General features: G+C 40.0%; 1 protein-coding gene across 1 annotated transcript in view; it reads right to left on the bottom strand.

Annotated features, from left to right (window-relative positions):
- LOC132566418 (pepsin B-like) overlaps positions 1-20620 on the bottom strand; it is a 30689-nt gene extending 10069 nt beyond the window's left edge. Inside the window, exons 1-6 of the mRNA XM_060231430.1 lie at positions 20486-20620; positions 20041-20194; positions 19218-19335; positions 15902-16020; positions 14309-14505; positions 1870-1992 (exon numbers count right to left, since the gene is read on the bottom strand). Coding sequence (XP_060087413.1) covers positions 1870-1992; positions 14309-14505; positions 15902-16020; positions 19218-19335; positions 20041-20194; positions 20486-20541 — 767 coding nt within the window. The 5' untranslated portion in view covers positions 20542-20620. The remainder of the gene's footprint in view (positions 1-1869; positions 1993-14308; positions 14506-15901; positions 16021-19217; positions 19336-20040; positions 20195-20485) is intronic.
- Positions 20621-21919: the final 1299 nt, after the last annotated feature.

Below are 21919 nucleotides of genomic sequence, written 5' to 3'. Positions count from 1 at the left end.
AGAAGGCAGTGAGCAATGGCAGGCACTGGCAGACAAAGCCATGGGTGGGGAGGAAAAGGTAGAAGTGGTGGTAGCTGACAGGGAGCCCAAGGAGGCCAGAAGGAAGATGGAAGAAGGTGTGGAGGTTATACAGGGAAAGGAACATAAAAGGAGACTCTGAGGAACAGGCCAAGGAGGAGAAGGGCTGGAGGTTTGGGTTAACAGCAAAGCTTACCAGCTGGAAGCAGGCAAGAACCCCTCCCTGGCTATTTCTGAGGCCTGAGAAGTGTCCCACCAGGGGAATATGCAAAGGTGCAGCACAGCATTCCCACAGGGGTGACTCACAGTGTAACATTCTCCATTCACTATTAACATGGTGTTCTATTTACTCACATCATTTTTTTATAAACAATTGTTAGTTTTGCTGATGACTGTCATTTCTAGTGTTTCCAGTATCTATGTATAGGGAAACTAGTCAGACGAATTCTTGTGATCAATCCCAGCAACATTCAGGTTGTTTTCCCACCATTTACAATTTTGTAAGAGTATTTTATCAATCAATGCCTTAAGATTTTTGGGAGATTTTTTTTTTGTTTTTGTGGTAAAATTGAATTGAGCCATAGATATTCTTGAATAGAATTGGCTACAATTTCTGTCAGTAGTTTAAAAGCTGTTGAGAGGCAGGTACTGGGGTGAAGTTGATTAGCACTGCTCCTTTATCTTTGTTCTTTAGAATAAGAAATGTTCCTCCAGTTGTTATATCATCTTCTACAGCTTTGGAACAGAGTGCATCATTAAGCTATTGCACCAATCATGGATGAAAACCTGTCAGTTTTTCAAGCTAATGGCCATCGACTTCATGGACTTCAGAGCCAGCTTGGTGTAGTGGTTAAGTGTGCAGACTCTTATCTGGGAGAACCAGATTTGATTCCGCTGGACCTTGGGTCAGTCATAATTCTCAGGATGTTCTGTCAAGAGCAGTTTTTCAAGAGCTCTTTCAACCAAATCTAACCTCACAGAGTGTCTGTTGTGGGGAGGGGAAGGGAACGGAGATTATAAGCCACTCTGAGACTCCTTTGGGTACTGAAGGGTGGGGTATAAATCCAATCTCCTCCTCCTTCTCTTCTTCTTCTTCTTCCAGGTGCTGTCCAGTTTTTCACTTTCTTCAATTGTTTTCAAAGGCTTTCCAAGGTTATTGTAAATTCCTCCATTTGCTTTCCTTTCAGTTTGTTTTCCACATCTGTGATCCAGGTGGCTTTTTATATTGTATTCTTTTGAGTCTTTGTCCTAGAGTTCTTTCCAGAAGGCTGCAGTATTTTCTTTGTCTGGTTTTACTTCTACTTTTTCATCTCCCTCTAGTGATATTGTAGAACTGTCTTTGGTTAGTCTGGAACTGGAAGTTTTATCTGTATTGCTAGATCCTACTGTTGAACCTTTTAATCTTACTGGATATTGCAACAATTCTTTGATTTCTTCTGCAACTTGGGCTAGTGTTTTTATATCTAACTGATATTTCTTCCTAAGGTTTGCTTTTCTTCTTTTGTTCTTGAGTTTCCCTTACTTTAATTCTTTTAAAGCAGTTTAAGTCTGAATTATTATTGTTGTTGTTGGGAGCAAAATCCAACACATGCTTAAAACTGTTATTGAAATTAACAGGATTTAAGAGTGGCTAGCATTAGCTGGATCTCACCTTTAGCACCTTGAAAATGATATAGTCTTCCTTTCCAGTATCCAAGCAGACTAGTTGTCTCCCTTCAACCCCCACTTTAAAATGTCACAAAGGAATAATGCTATACCCGTCTACAGAAAAGCCCTTTTTATCATTTGGAAAGTGACATACCAACTAATAGTCAAAGCACAGAGAGAATGAGAATTGTGACTTTCACTTACTCCTCAATGCCAATCTGCCAGTAAACCTCGCGGGTGACAGGTGCCCAGGAAATCTGCCCAGAGAAGAGCTGAGTATCAACACCTCCCAAGATCAATTCCCCTCCATACTGAACAGTTGGTTGACTGGATAAAGAAAGTCAAAACAACGAGGTTAGCTATTCATCTTTCATCATCATTCATAAACCTACTGAAGGTTTATATGTGTGGATATGAGAGCAGAGAACACCAGAGGAAGTCTAAAAGGAGAGCAGAAAGCAGAAGATAGTTAAAGAGAACAAAATAAGCATATCAAGCACAATTTATTTCAAAGTACATAACAACTCACATTCTCTGAGACCAAATTTTTTTAGACTTCTGTTTGTTTTCAGATTTTTATCATCCAACTCTGTTGTACAGTTCATTGGATGTTCCATCCTGTTGACTGTGTTTTACACTGTGTAATTTGCCTTGAACTTCCACAGGTGGACTATAAATAAAACCTAAATAAAATACATCAACTCCAAGGATCATATCCTCAAAAATGGAACCAAGGAGCACTAGTTTAGGCTCATTTGTCAATTTTAAAGAGTTCTATTGGTTTCAGAAAGAGTAAGGGTACTGTCACCCTTGCATTTTGTGAAGAATATATTGCTTCTACTGCTCTCAAGTTTTCACCACATTCCATGCCTTTCAGTTGCTGTAGCATAAAGTGCCAATGGACATTATTGAAGGCCTTCTCAGCATCTAAACAAATTAAAGCCAGTTGTTTCTCTGGATAAGTTTCATAATATTCCAAGATATTACAAACTGTTCTGACATTATCTTTCAAATATCTTCTAGGAAGGAACCCTGCTTGATCATAATGTATTATAGACTGTAGAACTTTCTTCAAACATTGTGCCAATATTGCAGCAAAAATTTTATAATCCACATTTAAGAGGGAAATTGGACGATAGTTTTTAATATCGTTCAAATCATTATTTTTTTTTTTGGAATCAAAGATATTGTAGCTTCTTGCCATGAAACTGGTATTTAGTCTTCCTCTTGAATCTTTTCAATAAGACACTTAAATGGTAAGAGTAAAAACTCTTCATAAGCTTTGTAGAATTCTGCAGGTAATCCATCTGGACCTGGAGTTTTACCATTCTTTTGAGATGCCATTGCATCTCCAAGGTCCCTTATTGTTATTGGCTCATTTAAAGTTTTTAGTTGTTCTTCTGTAAATTTATTGAGATTATTTTGGTTGATATATTCTTCTAAATCTATTTTATGAACTTGCTTAACTTCATATAATTTTTTATAGAACTGTTCCACAGTTTGGCATATTTCTTGCTTTTGAGTTTTCCCTTTATTGTTCTCATCTTTCAGTGTCGTAATTATTCTTTTGGCCTTTTCTTTTCTCATCCTATAAGCCAACCATCTTTCAGGCTTGTTGGCATTTTCAAAAAAATTTTGTCTACATACCTCAATTTAATCTCCATCTCCTCCATAAGAATCAAATTCAATTTGTGTTGCATTTCTTTCACCTTTTTTTGCAATTCATGTTTTGTTGGCTGTTTTTTAAGATTCTTTTCAGCTTTTCCAGCTTGTGACATTAAGTTTTGAAAATTTTCAATTCTTTCTTTCTTTTTCTTGATGCTATATCTAATTGCAAGGCCCCTATAATAAGCTTTAGCAGTGTCTCAAACTACTTGTATCTTTACCTCTTGTGTTATGTTCTGTTTGAAAGAAGATTCCATTTCGACCTTAGATTCTTTAAGAAAGTCTTTATCTTTCAAAATTGAAATATTTAGCCTCCATGATCTTCTCATCCATGAACCTTTGAGTTTTATCATTACAAGGCTATGGTCTGAAATAACTCTTGTTTGAATTTCTGTGTCAACTAAGTCATTAATCAAGCTTGCAGAAAGTCAACACATATCAATTCTTGACCAAGTTTGGTGACTAGAAGAATAGTAAGTAAAGTCTTTGGAGTTAGGATATCTTGTTCTCCATACATCAACCAAGTTCATTTCTTCTGATAATTTCCAAAAACTTATTGGCAACTGAAGACCTTTACTTTTCATCTGTTTGTGCATTTTTTTGTCCAGTTGTCTATCAGAAACTGCATTGAAATCTTCTATTAGGCAATATTCTACATACTCCGAATTTGATAAATCTTGAAAAAAATTCTCTTGATGATCATTTGGGGCATAGATATTTGCAAGTAAATTTTTTTTATTATCCACTGTAATTTCCACTAATAGAATTCTTCCATCTTCAGAAGCATACTGCAATTGTGGGTTAAATTTGTCTTTAATATATGAGAGGAGTGAAATAATGAAATGAGCTGAAACAGGAGGAACCAAATGTAATGTCTTAGTGATTGTTAAGGTGCAAGGAGCAGAACCGGGTACAAACATTTAGTAACCATAGCACAGGGGTATTAGCCATTGTTAAAATGCAGAAACCGAAAAGAAATAACACGGCTGAACAAGCCATGGCAACAGTAAGATTGATAGCAATAGAAATTAATCAGCAGCAAGTACGCAGGCGTAATCAAGTAATGAATATTAACTGACACACCCCACCTCGGGGAAAAGTAAATTTAAATGCACATGCAATGTATATAACGGGAGGGGTACATATCAAGGAGGGGGTGAAGTAGGCATGCCGGGTAGCCTGTACCCTCTAAGTACCTCAGCCTATGGGGAAAGGAGGAGGGACTCATCGGCCGGGAGTAAAGGATAAAATGGCATGTATGGAACTAATCAGGGAGCTCGTTGAAAAGCGACTCCCCTCTTTCTTGATATCAATAAAGTTGTATACTTCAAAGGAGACTCCCGACTGACAGCTCTTTTTCTTTGCATCTCCTGGAGGGGCCAGGGGAGGCAGCCAAATTGTCTCTAACAATTGGGGGCTCTCGTCCGGGATCACGTGACCTGTCGCCAGCCCACTCAGCGAACTCCAATTGGGAAGGTGCACCTCGTGAGTATTTCACGACCCATTGGATCTCCGTTGGCTGGGATTGGAGACAGCTCAAGACCCGTGACACTGTAGATAGCAGTCAGTCGGTGACGCTCCAGGCAGGAGGGGCCTGCCAGGCAGGAGGGGCCTGCCAGAAAGACGAGCTCGCACAAACTTGGGAATCGGGACGTCCCGTCTAGTTAAGGTAAGACCGCGGCAAATGGGAAATAGAAGTTCTCAGTTTAAAGAGGGTAACGGATCTGGGGAGGTTTAGGGAATCCCCCAGATACAGACAGACAGTCATTTAGCACTGATGCTAAAGAAGCTAGAAGGATAGTCTTTGACTGTTTGAATAATGAGAAGATGGTGAACTTCTCTGTTTTTGTGTGGCCAAAGTATAGGTTGCTGGAATTTATTTGGCCTCCCTTTGGTAGCTTTGATGAAACAGTGAGACAGCTGTTAAACATTTATATTAATGAAAGGAGGCCTTGAAATGAGGAATCCAGTTATGTGGGGGCATGGATGCCTCAACCAGGATCACTGGTCTGCATGATGAAATTTAAAAGGGAAAAACAAAAAGAAATGGTTGCTTTTAGTGTTGCCACACCAAGGGGAACTCTCTTGGCTAAAGTCTCTTGGGGAGGGACAGTGGCTCAGTGGTAGAGCATCTGCTTGGAAGCAGAAGGTCCCAGGTTCAATCCCTGGCATCTCCAAAAAGGGTCCAGGCAAATAGGTGTGAAAAGCCTCAGCTTGAGACCCTGGAGAGCCACTGCCAGTCTGAGTAGACAATACTGACTTTGATGGACCAAGGGTCTGATTCAGTATAAGGCAGCTTCATATGTTCATGTTCAAGTCTGGATACCAGTCTCCAGGTGTAGCCAGGAGACATCCTGCAATTTCTCTAGATTGCAGCTGCATTCTTAAAGTATTCCAGGAACTTCAACCTGGACATGGTTATTGGGTGATCTTTGTCAGATAATCCTCTTGTAGTAAAGAAAGTATTTATAGTAATGAGTGTTGGGAAACAGAGAGGGGAGAGAACTGGTCAAACCCCCCCCCCACTCTGTTGGAATATTTTTTCCTTTTCCTTTCTTTTCCCTTCTTTTGTTCTTGTTAGTATTTGGTATTTGTAAAGAAGTGACATATCTTTACACTTAGTGAAAAGTGTTAAGTTCTGTCTTGCATAAGTAAACTAATTTGGAAATGTTGTTGGAACATTATAAAGAAATACATTATAAAGAGAGTGCTGTCTGTATAGTCAGAGATTAAAAGTGTTGGAAGGTAGTAAAGTGTTAAAATAAAGTTTGCTTTCATGGTTGGACTTTAGCAGGATAACTGTGGCACAGAAGGTTAAAATAGCTGAAAGTATTGGGAAGGATTTCTTTCTTTTAAAGTGGTAATGAGAGTTAAGAGTTTATTTTGGTGTACATATTTTGAGTAGCTAAAACAGATTCAGTTGCTTTCCTTGTACATTGTTTGGCAAAACCTTTTATAGACCAAACTTTGAGCCTTTCTCCTGCCAGGAGACTGGCATCCTCCAAGTCCTAGCCCCTCCTTTTGGAATGTTAGGAAACAATACAATATGTAGCTAAAATGGAGAAAGCAGGTTCTTTCTCCAAGGATTTTTTTTCTTGCTGAACAGAGGTTTGCCTTAAAACAAAGCAGAGTTAAGTATTCAGAATGAATGTAAGATGAGAGTTTTTTTAAAAAAAAGTTTTTATAAAGTAAAAGGACAGTTGTAGATAAATTATTTTTCCCCTAATGTTACTCTTTCAAAAGCCGGTTGTTTCCAGTTTTGTTAAGTTTTTAATTTTAAGCATTTACGGCTTTTAAACCTGGTTTTTATCAATGTTCTGTAAATAAACAAGGAAGTTGTTGAAGCACAATTAGTGGGAGAAGAAAGTGCAATGTTTATGTCATTGGTTATAAAGAACATAATGCTTTAACCCTAAAAGGGTGAGGGCCAATGTTCCCTTTAAGATGAATTGGCATGGGCAGGCTCATGGACTTCTAGCCTTCAGCTCACACTTTTTGTAAAAGTAGTCCCAGAGCACAACTGCCAGTACTTGGCAGCTTAAAAGGAACATTGGTAGGGTTAAAATCATGCGCTATTAAAAAATGCACTATTATATCAGAAGTTGTGGAATAAAAAGTGAGATATCTGAATTGGACCCCCAGAGGTAATAACATTCTCTTAAGCAGACTCAAAGTTTTAATGATGTGAATTTAGAGATTTCTAATCCAAAGGTAGGCAGGGCAGATCTCTCCAGCCTTCTAGATGCAGTGGGGTGAGAATGGCAAACTTGTGTGCTGCCTAGAGAAAGAACTTTTGTTGAGAAATACTTTTAATAGTAGTTTATAAGCAATAAAACAGAATAATGCTAGTTATGACAAATTCCAGATTTCTAAAATGTAAAACTAACTTTATATTTGAAATCTGGAGACTTTTAAAGAACAAGGAATGGAGAAACATGATAATGTAAAATTTACAAAACCTCCAGATCAAAAAGCTAACCAAATCTAAAAGATGTTCCTCTACTCCAGGGAAGTGCTGGTTCTTTCCAAGCAGTAGAGGAGAAAAGGTGCAACGATATAAAGGGAACAAGGGGGAACAAATGGCAGGAATAATTAATTTGGGATGGTCTGGCCAAACCTGTACTTCATGTTTTCAAATGTAAACTCTATTAAAGAGAAAGGGTAGTTTATTTAGGTTAATAAAACTCTTAAACATTTTGTAGGGAAAAAGAAAATGAAAATGCTAACCAGTAAAGGTGGGGAATTCAGATCCTGAATTTAGCAGGAGCTCACAGGAGAGCAGCTCCTGAACTTTTCTGATGGCACCATCTCTTTCTCCCCATCTAGCTACCTTGACTATTGAAAAATAGGTGCAACTGCATAACAATTCCTGGATGAAATCCACCAACTATTTTTTTTACAATACCCCTGATAAAATTAATATCAGAAGAATTAAGGATTGGTGAAGCAAAGGGAACAGAACAGTTAATTATGTGTGTGCAGGTATCAGATATAATTTTTGGATAAGGTTATAGAGAATAAGCTAACTAATGTGGCAGTTAAAAAAAAAAGCTAAAGAAGAAACAATAACAGGGTTTTGGGAAAAGTGGCATTATAAAGTTTAGTTAAACTTAAGGTATAATTTGTGTAAGAGACTGTAAAAGGAAAAACAGTGGCTCTCCAAGCCATTAATTAAATAAGTGTTAAAGTGGTTGTATGAAGGGAAGTATTAGGGAGTTCAAGCCAAGATGGATATAGGAAATTTGTATGTTTAGGAAATTTTTAAATAAAACCTATATTGTGTGTGTGGTGTATAAAAGTGGATTGTACTGCCTTGCAGAGGAAGGCTATCAGTTACTCTACCTTGATATACCTACTTCTATCTATCAAAATGATGCTAAAAAGTTTGCCTCAGTCAGGAATAACTGGCTGAGTTATTATGTGTTATTTGGATCAGCTACTGTCCGTGCTGTTTTCTTTCTTCAACAGAAAAGCCTTGCTGATGCGAACGCTGTCCCTACACCAACATGGACTGGGTGACTGGGTTTTAGTCAAGACTGGAAAGGAAAGGCCGTTGTCTCAGCAGTGGTTAGAACCTTGCCAGGTGACACTAACAACGTAAACAGCAGTTGGCACAGCAGAGAGTGGCTGGATGTATTACACATGGTGAAAGAGGCTCCAGCAGCAGTGAATTACATGGCTGATAAATAAAATTGTTGAACGGTAGCATAAAATCACAAACAAATAACTTTTAATTTAAGTTTTCTAAGTGTTAAATGGACTCTAAAAAAATTGTTTTATATAATTCATATCGTTTGATACATTATTAGAACTTTGGAGTAGCAGTAGGTTGCAAAAGTGAGATTGTGTAACACATATAAGGTTAAGGTTTACCAGAATGACAGGTGGCTGGACCCTATCGTCGAAGATTGTATCTGATTTTACAAAAACCTCTGTTAATAATACTGATCTCTAAGGTCCAATGTCCTGGAACTGGAGGAAATACCTGAATCTGCCACGCTCATTATATGTTTCAGCAGCATGGAAAAGCTCTAGATTAATTTATGAGCATCCCACATCAGTAGCCACGCTGAGTCTGCTACCTGGACTAATAAGTGAGCCCCCCATTAGTAGTAGGGTCCTTACAAGCATTATCTCAATGATCAGAACGTGAAATATTGTTTGTCTCCCCCTCAAAAATAGGAAAAACCGGATTAAGGTGGTTTAGATACAGCAAGTTGACCCCAGGCTTGAGTTTCTGTTGCATTCATAGTGGGGTATGGAACTCTATAGTGCCAGGCTTCAACCAGGCACAAGAAAGAATGAGCAAGCTGAGTAACTACAGCGCTTGCACAGACTACTTCTGGTTGTCAAAACCAGGAAATCATACACGGGGGAACAAAACTCTCCTGTGGGGCAAGACAACTTTGGGAGATATTTTTCCTGACATACCAATGTTCCAGGCTGATTATTCAGGTAAAGGTAGTATATGTTCAGGGATGAAAATAAAAGATCCCAACCTGTGGTTTTTCTTTGATAAATGGGCCACTAATTATCACCCTGGGTACAAGAGAGGGGCATGTGTTGGGATAGGATTCTTAACATTCCCGGTGCAGGTGTTGCCCAAGCATTCCCGGGTAAAAAGGGAAGATCACCTCGGTCCCAGAGACGGACAGTTAGGAAGAAATTGCAAAGATGAAGTAATTGTGGGCCATCAGCTCTCAGATGATGCAGGCAGCCGCATAGGGGGAGGATTAATAACAGGTCTTTTAACATTAGGAGCCTATCCAGGAATAGTGGCACAAGAAAATCGTAAAAGCATAATAGGTCTGACCTGTAGACTAGAGAAAACGGTGAATGCAACAGGGAAGGTCATCAGAGGATTGCAAACTGAGATAGAAGAATTAAGTCAAATCCAGCTACAACATCGGATGGCCCTAGACTATTTGTTAGCACAGCAAGGAGGATTCTGTAAGGTGATAGGAACACAATGTCATGTGCAGTTTCGTGATTTAAACAAAAGCATAGAAATGCACCTACAAGAAATGCAAACTACTTCAAAGGAAAACTATGAAGGAATACAAAGTCCCTGGAACTGGCTTAACTCCTGGTTACCAGGCTGGGGGTGGCTCAAGAGCATATTGCAGATCGGTATGATCATAGTAGTAATCAGCATCATCTGTTGTTGTTGTCTCCACTGCTTACCGGTGTGTAGCAGTGCTTGCCAGTCAGCAATAAAGAAGCATACCAAGAAAGGGCAAGCTCAGCTGATGGTTGCAAAGTTTGAGAATGTTTCAGCTCAGGTAAAAATAAAAAGAGTAGGGATTGAGAGGAGTGAAATAATGAAATGAGCTGAAACAGGAGGAACCAAATGTAATGTCTTAGTGATTGTTAAGGTGCAAGGAGCAGAACCGGGTACAAACATTTAGTAACCATAGCACAGGGGTATTAGCCATTGTTAAAATGTAGAAACCGAAAAGAAATAACACGGCTGAACAAGCCATGGCAACAGTAAGATTGATAGCAATAGAAATTAATCAGCAGCAAGTACGCAGGCGTAATCAAGTAATGAATATTAACTGACACACCCCACCTCGGGGAAAAGTAAATTTAAATGCACATGCAATGTATGTAACGGGAGGGGTACATATCAAGGAGGGGGTGAAGTAGGCGTGCCGGGTAGCCTGTACCCTCTAAGTACCTCAGCCTATGGGGAAAGGAGGAGGGACTCATCGGCCGGGAGTAAAGGATAAAATGGCATGTATGGAACTAATCAGGGAGCTCGTTGAAAAGCGACTCCCCTCTTTCTTGATATCAATAAAGTTGTATACTTCAAAGGAGACTCCCGACTGACAGCTCTTTTTCTTTGCATCTCCTGGAGGGGCCAGGGGAGGCAGCCAAATTGTCTCTAACATATATATTGCCACTCCCCTTTTCTTCTTGTTCATGTCTGTTGCTGTAAATAAATTACCAAGTTTTTTTATTTTTCAAAAGATGTTGATCTTTAGTTAAAATATGAGTTTCTTGTAAGCAAATTATGTCCATTTCCATTTTTGTCAAATATCTAAATGTCTTCCTCCTTTTGGCAGGAGAGTTGAGTCCATTCACATTAATTGAAACTATTGAAGCCTTTATGGGTTTTGCTTATCATTATCTTTCTTATCTTTTTTGGAATGCTGTCTTGTGTGGTATCTCCGTGGTTCATATGGATTCTCTTCACCAGAACTTTCTTCTTCCTCCTCCTCCTTCTTTTCCTTGCCTTCTTTTTCCTTCACTCTATCCAGAAAATTCTGAGCTTTAAAAATGGAATTAATCCTGTATCTGTTTTCCTGGTAGGTAAAAAGAAGGCCTTCTGGCATTAGCCACATGTAGGATATTTCTCTTCCTCTCAAAAAGTCTGCTAACGCTTAATATTCTCTTCTCTTTTGTCTCACTGGCCAAGGTACCTCTCTTAGAACTTTCACCATGTTTCCAGCTATCATCATAGGTCTGTCTCTTACTTGCTTCAAAATGTCATCTTTAGTCCTCTTTCTTGTGAGCCTCAAACGAACTTCACTAGGTAATTTGTTTCATCTTGTATAACTCAATGGCACCCATCTAACTTGATTAAACTCTTCTTCCATCCTCTGAGGAGTCACCTGTAAAATTTCAGCCAAGGCTTCACTTAAAATTTTCTGTAAATCTTCAGTTTTCTCTTCTGGTATATTTTGAAACCTCAACATGTAGGCGGCTCTGTCTACTTCCAGTTGCAAGAGTCTAGAATCGTGTATATTCTGTTCTTTTCCCAGATGTTCCACCTTTTGGATATTTTCTGTCACCTGACCATCTAGTACTTTTAAAGCTTTGTTGGTCTCAGCTGTCTGTCTGCTGTTTTCCAAAAGCTCTTGTTTAATCTCTGCCATCTGTTCACCAATATTGTCTACTTTACTAGTCAGCTGTGTTATAGCAGTCATTTAGGTGTTTTGCATTCCTTTCATATCTCCCTGCATGGTCATAAATTTTCCTGGCCCAGGTGGAGCATTAGGTGAAGGAAATAGTGGCTTTCCTTCTCTGTTTTCTTTTTTTTTTTTACTGTTTCTTTGAAGCTAATCCCAGCTTTATTTTCCATTCTTATTAGAGTAAGCACACTCACAGCCACAAGTTCAATAATGCCTCTTCAGCGTTTGTTTTGAAACTCTATGTTCCTGTTTATAACAGATAAGCTAATCTCCACCAAGCAATGCCCTTATTATAAAGTAGTTTTTAAAAGAAAACAATCTTCTAGCTTCTATCAACAATTTGTGGTAGCCAAAACAATGATAAGAATAATAATAAACAAAACTTTTTAGCCAACCACACTAAATAGTCAATAGGCAAAACAATTCAGTTCACTGCAACAACAATTCACTATTACAAGTCCTCTAGCAATGCTGATTCAGTTGAACTCCAAATGATCACGTCTTTCAAATAACTTCAAATTTCAGAAACTTCAAGGTGTAAATTTGTAATCCAGCGCTGAATGCCCTATTTGTAATCCAAGAGTGAGATCCAGAATTAAAAATTAAGCCAATAATCCAAACAAAAGAAAAGGAAATCATGCACTCCCCCCCAAAAAAAGGCAATAAATAATAGGAAATAGGAAAAAGTTCACCTATTTGGTGATACAAAAAGGAATAAAGAATGAAGGCTGCATTAAAAAAAGGAATCCTAAGCCAAAAAATATTTAAACCATGTCAAAAAATCTTCCAACCACAGATAAAAAGAAGGCAAAGAAAAAATAAAAAACAAGTTTAAAAGGTTATATCCATATCATCCAACAAATATAGATAAAAATCCACTTTGGAAATTTGTAGAAGTATTCTTCTTACAGCCAGAGATCCTGCTATGTCTTATAAATCAATATCAAATATCCACCAGCCTTTAAAAGTTAGTTAGAACTCTTATAAATTCATTCAGAGCACTTCAGTTTAAGCTTCAAAGTATTTTTAAGCCAGCTGTCTTTCACATCCATATACACTTGCAAGCAAGCATCTTTCCCAAAATCCAAAACATTTTTCTCCTCTAAAGGGGGTTTAAAGCAGATCAGTTAAGTTCCACCATCAAGTCTCTTATATAACTAAAGATTGGTCTGGTCTCCTCATGGAGGTATTTTCAATATTACCAGGTTAGGCAGAAACTTTTGCAAGCCTTTGAAAAGAATAAGGGAGAGTCCCCCCCCACTTCTCAGTCTTTTGCCCCACTTGAAATCTGGTTCAGTCCTGGTTCTCCTTTTTCCTGCTTGTCAGAGATATCGCCATTCAAAAGATAGTACAGGAAAAACCCTTACAATAGTAGGAACATCGATGTCACTTATCTTGATACTGGAAGATTTTAAGGTCCAAAGTGTAGAATGCAGAAGGAAAAAGAAAGAAGTCAGTGGCTGACCCTCTTGTCATTTAAAAATGGCGATCGGAGCGATGAGGCTAGGAGCAAGCAGGATCAGGGAGCAGCCGCCTCCGCAGAAACCCCCGTTCTACCGCTCAAGCCCCCCTGCCTTCTGGAACCCTTCCTGGGCCCCAGAGTCAAGTCGTCCTTAGGGGGAGACCCCTCTACGAACTGATTTAGAAGCGGCTCTGGACGCGCTGGTCCGACCGCTTCTAGCCGCACGTTGCCAAAACCAGAAGTCCGGCTCACATGCATTTGTGATGCACAGGAAGATTCAAGTGCAATTGAAAAGCAACCTTCCTGCATGGCCATCAGGGCCAGTGCCAGGCTTGTTGGCTCCCTAGGCTGGGAGGGTGGGGGCCGCCCCCTCCCTCCCGGACAATTTAAATCATGCAGGAGGGTGCCCATGAGCAGCTTCTGCCAGCACTACCTGTGATTGGGAGAGCACCCAGGAGCAGGCACTGGCCTCCCAGGCAATTTAAAGTCCCCACCAATCAGCTGATTGGCAGGTCCTTTCCCAGGCACAAGAAGAGCAGTGGCTGCTCCTGGGCATCTCCTACATGATTTAAATTGCCCAGGAGGGAGGGGGTGGTCCCCACCCTCCCAAGGGGTGCCCAATTCAGCACCCCCCCCCAGGGCTGCACCCTAGGTGACTGCCTAAGATCATATTGTGGGTTCACCAACCCTGATGACCATCTATCAAGTCAGAAATCTGACAAAAGCCCATTTAGAATATCCCTTCTAGTTTTTCTGCATACATGTCAGTAGCAGATGAAAGGCTGAAAACCACTTTCAGTAACCTGTCAAAATTCACATGAGCACATGAAACAACCTTATACTGAATCAGATCATTGGTCCACCAAGGTCAGTATTGTCTACTTAGACTGGCAGCATCTCTCCAGAGTTTCAGGTGGAGGTCTTTCACATCTCCTTCTACATGATCTGATCTCCTTAATGGGAGATGCTGGGGGCTGAATCTGGGACCTTCTACATGCCATGCAGTTGCTCTTCCACTAAACCACAGCCCCACCCAATTTTGTTTATTCTAGATTAAGCCATTATATTCCCTCATTTTTAAAAAAGATATATATATTACCGTGAGAAGTAGAAGCTGAAGTTTGGTTCAGAAAGCTGCCCTTGCCTCAACATCTGTTGCATGGCAGTGTAGCCCCCTACGGCCATGGCAGGGTAAGCCATCCCCAAAATCCCATCAAAATTGGCATAGTAGAAGGGACTGGCAGGTTCATCCTCACTAAGGCCGAACACCTGGTTTTGAACAACAATGTTTTGGACCTGGGAGAGAGAAGAACATGGATTTTCCTTGTTGTGGGAGGCAACTATTATGGAGAACTCAAGAAATATCATTACCTGCAATACCTGTCATTTTAAAAGTAATGAAGAGAGATACTTTATTTTGATTAATTTCTGCTCTTGTCTTAACAAGAGACCCATACATATGTCCTGATTAGTGCTGTAGGGAAATTTGAATTAGTGCTGCTTTTTATATTTTCATAATGAGACTCAACCTTGTATCTATGTCCCAATAGCCTTAGAACTATCTGCCCATTAAAAGGAGATTAAAATAATTCATGGAGGATAGGTCCATCAATAGCTGTTAGCTATGAGGATAAACTGGAATATCCACATTCAGAGTCAGTAACCCTTTAAATATCAGTATTGGAGGTAAAAAGCACGAGGCTTGGGTCTCCATGCTCTGCTTGAATGCCTTTTGAGAGCATCTGGTTGGCCAGTGTATGAAACATGATCTTCAACAAGATGGATCCACTGACATGATCTAGAATAGCTGCTTTTAGATTCATGAATGTAATTACCTTAGTCATCACAACATCGTAACTCAGTACTTCTAAAGGGGGCAATAGGGTAGTGAATGGCACTAAACTTCTTATGGTGATTTAACCAATGAATTCTTTGGTTGCAGATCACTTGCTTATTATTACTTAATATAATTTAACATAATCATTTTATTATGGATGTTTAATAAGCATGCATGCTTTCATTCTGTTCTGCAAAAGGAATGAATGTGATCATAAAACTGATTTTTAGTGTATAAACTTGAGAGAAAGGTGGTGAAACACAAATAATTAACTTTTATATATCTTTGTAATAGCAACAATAATGTTCCACAAAGCTCACAATACTTTTAAGCTGTCACAGAGGGCCACTTCCTGAAGTAGGGCTGCCAACAACCTAAAGAAAAATGTCCTGACCCTTTAATAGAAGCTTAACCCAGCTCGCTGGGGGTAAAGTGTAGATGACTGGCAAACCACCCCATAAAAAGTCTGCTATGAAAATGTCGCATCACGATGTCACCCCAGAGTAAACAACTGGTGCTTGCACAGGGGACTACCTTTACATTTAGTGCAATGTTGTTTACCAAGTGCTATTATTAAAAGGGGCAGGACACTTTTTCCCCTCTGGATTGTTGGCAACTCTAATTTGAAAGAAGGAATCCTGAGTGAGCCTGAGCCTCATTAGCATGGATCCTAAATAGCACAAGCAGCATACTTCAGTTCTTTGTCTTATTTCTACTTGACAATTATCTTCAAATCACAGTAGTTCTCTGAATTTGAACTGTCTTACTACAAGGATTCATAATATTCTTAACTCAGCCATAGATGGAGGATTTCCAGAGCAGCACAATTAAAGAGTGACTGCGTGAAGCACTTACCTGCAGTGTATCATAGCCTAGCATGACAGTCAAGCTCCCACTGCCATAAGACAGTGTATAGGTCTGTCCCTCATTCGAGTATGTTGAAGATTGACTTGGGTTGAATCTGTTGTGGTTAGCTGGGGCAGGGAAAAAACAAAAACTACAGATTGATGTCTGTGGTAGAGTGTGATATACATTCTCTTCTCAAAGCTCAGTTCACAATACGTCTGACTTTACTACAGACCCAGCCCATTCCTCAAGAGCTTCTCATTGGACGGAACATGTTTGATGAAGTTTCACTCTGAAGTGTCAAACACCTCAAAAAGCAATGATACATCTTGCACAGAGATGTACACAGGAACCTTTCATTTTGCTGCATCTTGAACAGAGTGCTCCCCTTGTATTGTGTGCCCTTACAGCTAAGAGTTTTGAGATGATGACATCACCCCCATATGCCCTTATGTTGTGTCCACGTCATAAGAAAGCCCATATGTGAACAGAGCACTGGGTGAAGAAGGTTCAAATATTTGCTTAGCCATGACATTCATTGGGCGTTTTTGCACTGACCTTAATCGGCAGCAACGCCCCTCTTCACAGCGCAGGATCTGCGCAGATTTCGCACCAATTGCCGCGGAGCACCCGGAAGAGCCGCAAAGTCCCGCGGCTTTTGCAGCGCAAATGGAAACCGCCAAAAACCAGTTTCCATTTGCGCCGCAAAAGCCGCGGGACTTTGTGGCTCTTCCAGGTGCTCCGCGGCAATTGGTGCGAAATCCGCGCAGATCCTGCGCGGTGAAGAGGGGCGTCGCTGCCGATTAAGGTCAGTGCGAAAACGCCCATTAGGAGGCTTTGAGCAAATCATCACCTCCCAATCAATGTCACAGTCCTGCTGGAAGGATGAAATGGGATTGTTCATTGCCCTGAGTTTTTAGAAGATGAGTAATGTACAAATAATGTATTAATTACAGTAGACAATCCATGGAGTAAAAATTTTCCAAGACAACTCTATTCTGTCTCTGCCCACCTCAAGTCTACAGAGGGGAAAATCATATCATGAGAGCCAGTTTGGCATAGTGGTCAAGTGTGTGGATTCTTATCTGGGAGAGCCGGGTTTGATTCCCCACTCCTCCACTTGCAGCTGCTGGAATGGCCTTGGGTCAGCCATAACTATCACAGAGGTCGTCCTTGAAAGGGCAGCTTCTGGGAGAGCTCTCTCAGCCCCACCCACCTCACAGGGTGTCTGTTGTGGGGGAGGAAGATAAAGGAGATTGTGAACCGCTCTGAGACCTTGAGTGGAGTGCGGAATATAAATTCAATGTCATCGTCGTCGTCATCATCATCATCATACCTGAGAGTTAGTGCACAGCATTTTGCCAAAAGCCATTTAACTTAAAATCATTGCTTTCTAACTGTTCCGTTTTTGTACCTATTGTTCTATATTCTTCTGCTGCAGAGACAGCTAATAATAGGGTGGAAAGATGTTATCTCAACAAATGTGTGTTCCCAAGCCAGCATTTGCTAAGAAAACTCAAACATGTGCTGGGAGTAAGCAGCCCCATAGCCATGGCAGGGCCCACAAGGTCCTGGCCCCACCACTTAGACACCAAGACCAGGGCTCTGCCCCCACCACTCATCACACCCGGCTCTCTCCTGTCCTCCCCTCTCTCCAGAGGACAAACCCCTCACTGGCCCAGAGGGTAGCAGGTGAGCCAGGAAGAATGGAGGTGAGACCTGTATGTCTCCCCCAACAGCAGCAGGTGGGCAGAGACTGGTGGCAGGAGGTGCCAGGCTCCGGCAGGTGGGGTGGAACATTCCTGCACTCCCTGGCCTTGCTTAAAAGCAGGTTTATTTGTATATCATTATGAATGGTGATTGCAGCCTTGGCCACATGTGAATAAGTGCTGGATCACAAGCCATCTCACAGGCAAGAATGTGCAGCATGATGTTGGTTTGTTTTTTTGTTGTGGGGAGGGGTTATTGGTGGCCCCCTAACGCTCCCCCAAACAAAAATCATGTATGTGTCCCACCAAAATTGAAAACCTGGCTATGGCTCTGGGAGTAAGGTAAGGAGCAGCAAGTATGCCAGGTGGCATTTCTGTGCAGCTGATTCTCTCCTGCATATGTTCCTTGAGGCCATTTGCATCTGCTCTACCAGTTACCTGAGGTTTCAAAGTTTATTTGGGAGAAAAAATATTTAAGACAGCCATGGTGTGTGTGTGTGGGGGGGAGAAGGTTATTTATTATCTATTACATATATAGCCTGCCTTTATGCTATCTTGGAGCTCAAAGTGACATACTTGGCTTTCCATGGAATTCCTTCATCAAGGCACTGCTCATCTCCATACCCTGCTTAGCTTCAGCTTCATTGTACCATCAAACTTCATTGTGCCAACAAACTATACCATTTGCAGGAGAGAGAATTGGAGGTAAGGAAGGGTAAAGCAACACCCTGCCCAAAATCTTCCTGGTAAAACCCTTCCCCTACACCTCCAGATGTGACTTATGGCCTGTGCATAGGCCATATCAGTATATAAGGTTAACGTGCATAAAGGAAGAGGGAGAGCATGTGTGCTGGTGCCACTCTTTCCTATACACAGTTGTTGTGGGAGGTCACAGCACCTATGCACTCATAAGCATTGCCCTTATCATAAGGAATGATAGCGAACAAACATTTCCTGACCATAGGGGTGGATCCTCTGTGTAAAAAGCTTGTATGCAAGGAGATGCTGTGCCCATGTGCAATGAATACATGTGGGCAGAGCTTTTTTCTTTTTAGAGCAGGAATGCACAGGAACGCAGTTCCGGCTGGCTTGGTGTTGGGGCGTGGCCTAATATGCAAATGAGTTCCTGCAGGGCTTTTTCTACAAAAAAAGCCCTGCATGCAGGCAAGAATGAGGTTCAGCTGTGAGGGAGGGCAGGACCAGCATACTTGCTCCTACTCTTTCTATGTGCAGATTGACCCTTTATGATATGTCAGCAGAACAAAAGTTTTCGCATAACATAGTTTCACTTTCATTACTTTGATATTATTTATCTAACATGCCAGCATTTGTTTTCTCAAAAAAAAACCCTATGTTTTAAATGAGCCTTAGTGTTTTATGCCATTATATCTTTGTTTATTCATTTATTGATAGATAGCTATAAACCTTTGTAGTGTCTTCCCAGATGGAAAGAAGAGCACCTTGCCCATGCAAGTGAAAAAGTAAGGGATACCATACAGTATATGATTATAACCATTTGTGCTTACTGTTTGGCAGATAAGTTCAGCTTTTTCCAACCAAAATCTATTCATATATTCACTTCAAAAAGTCTCAAAACAGTAAGGTGGAATACTCACCACAGGCCTCAGTATTACAGTACACAGATGGTACCCATAGATTGGAAGAACCTGTGTCCATGACAACCAAGAAGTTCTGTGGTGGAGTCCCAATACTGATCTCTCCAAAATAGAATGACTGTCAGATGAAAAACTTTGATAAGAGAGAAGATTCCACACCACTTTTAATTTCAACCACTTTGACATACTAGGAACAGGATTTTTGGAGTATTTCAGACTGCCGTGGAAGAGAAGACGCAGGACAATATTGTCCTTGAACACAAGAGCTTGCAGTTCTGAAACACCAGTGTGGATCCAAACCAGTAACTTTACTATTTCCCTGGAATTTTAAGGACATTAAGAAAACATTTAGATCATAAAAACCAAGCCACAACCCATGAAACAGCTAAGCTAACCAACTCCCCAAAAGGACAGTTGTTGCTGTTGTTGTTCAGTTGCGCAGTTGAGTCCAACTCTTCGCAACCCCGAGGACCATATAACACTAGGCCCTTCTATCTTCCACCATCCTCCTAAGTTCGCTCAAATTCATGTTTGTTGCATTGATAACACTATCTAACCATCTCATCCTTTGCCATGAGCTACTTCTAATACTGAACAACAACTTGCTTATTTTACAGTGATAACTTCTGTGCCAAAAGTGTTAAAATTGTTTTGAATGAATAGCACTTGTAATGGGCTAATGGCATGCAATAGAAAGAGAAAGGAAGAACATGCTAGTGTCACAGAGCCCTGCAAGTTCTCCTGGATGGACAGTATAGACAAGAAAGGGAGCTGAAAAAAGAAAGAAACAGATAGAAAGATAGTGTTTAAATACAGTACTCACATTTAAGTAATTGGTGATTGGTTCATAAGCAACATTGTATTCATTAAGGTGATATTTTGTTGCAGGATCAACATGGTGGTGCTTCAGAAATTCTTCTAATACTCCTTTCTCTTTCATCTCCTCCCGAATGGATTTCCTTTTCTTCAGAATGATTCTACACAAGATGAGAAGAGCTCAGGAGATCAGCAATCTTTCTTCTGTGCCCTCTTTGTTCACCACTTTTCCTCTTGTAGTACTGGAAACTCCTAATAAGCTATAATATTATTTAAGGCAAGGAAAGATATATGGAAGCAGAAGTACATTTATGAAGTTTTCAGACCTACAATTTCTTTGTCATAGAAAGATGCGGATATATTATAGGCAGGAAATGTTGGTCAGAAGTTATTCCCTGATGTATGCACAATGGTACTTCCATTTCATTCATGACCATAGCTGGGATACTCACCTGTCCAGCCCATCTGACAGGTGGAGAAAAACCAGAGCTAAGATCAGCCACTTCATATTGCTCAGTGTTTTCACCAATGTGATCTTCAAGAGATTTCAGCAATCCAGTCCACAGTTGGAACTATGTTTCCATTTTTATACTCAGGACAATTGTCCTCTGATGCCATATCTATTTACCCTTAGTTTTTTATATCATTATGCACACTCAATATCTATACCTTTTGTTTTCTTACAGATTATATTAAATTATTTCCCTTTGTTAGAAAGGGGTGAAATGCAATTTGTGTCCTTGAGTTTAAAAAGTAGTACAAATTGGTGCAGATATGAAGCTGTGTTAAGAGGAAAAGAAATCAGTGATAAGATGTCAGTAAGTCAAAGAATAATCAGTTTGCAACTGCTCCTAATGTTTTCAGATATAATAAAGGCTAATTCGTCATCACACTTGCTGCTATGCGTACTTGCATCAGGCTGTATAGATTCTGTTTTGACTGTGCTGAATCCAACAAAAAACAACAACAACAAAATTTCTTTTGTGGAATGTTGGGCCATGGTGGACCATGACCTGGGAAAGATGCACAGCCACATACTTGAATCACTTGATGCACAGCCACATACTTGAATCACAGTGGTGGTCAATGCAGCTGGCCTTTCAGATTGGCACAATCTATTTGGCTTAAAATGTTCCAGTCTTTCAACCTGAGATGTGTGTCAAAGTGTAAAACTGCTTCTTGTTCCACTTGTCCATTAGAATAAAACGAGGCTTTGAATTTGTGCCCATAGTTTATGGATATGTTTTCACATATCATTTATTTGTAACATTGAGTGCAAATAATCTCCTTTTTCTAAATCTATATTGAAAGAAAGAAAGAAAGAAAGAAAGAAAGAAAGAAAGAAAGAAAGAAAGAAAGAAAGAAAGAAAGAAAGAAAGAAAGAAAGAAAGAAAGAAAGAAAGAAAGAAAGAAGTTAACCATTTGTCAGTATTTCATATAACACATCAAACACTATAGAAAAATCAAAAGAAAAATAGACTAGAATTGTGTTTCCTGTTAAAGAATACCATAGAAATCAAATATAATAAACAGCCAATAAAATTAGTTCATCAAGTAGGGTCAGGCATGGAGGCAGGCAATGGCAAACCGCCCCTGAATGTCTCTTGCTTTGGAAACCCTATGGGGTCACCGTAAGACACCTGTGACTTGATGACACTTTCTACAGCCAAATTGGTTAAAATTTCAAACCCTTATTCAGTGCTCATACATTTTTGATATTTTGAATTTCAAAACATCACTTGAACGTTTATTTCAGAATCCTTTACTTTGCTTTTTAAAAAATTAACTTTCTCAGAGTTCTTTAGCTGATATGAAACTCAGAAAGCACAGTTGGCCAAATCTGTAACTTTTACTTTAGTAATATCTATCTTTTCCTTGGTCTTTTT

This window comes from Heteronotia binoei, chromosome 2, assembly GCF_032191835.1.
Source record: "Heteronotia binoei isolate CCM8104 ecotype False Entrance Well chromosome 2, APGP_CSIRO_Hbin_v1, whole genome shotgun sequence".
Classification (NCBI taxonomy): Eukaryota; Metazoa; Chordata; class Lepidosauria; order Squamata; family Gekkonidae; genus Heteronotia; species Heteronotia binoei.
The sequence above is the reverse complement of the archived record's forward strand: the minus strand, read 5'-3'. Positions and strand labels throughout refer to the sequence as shown.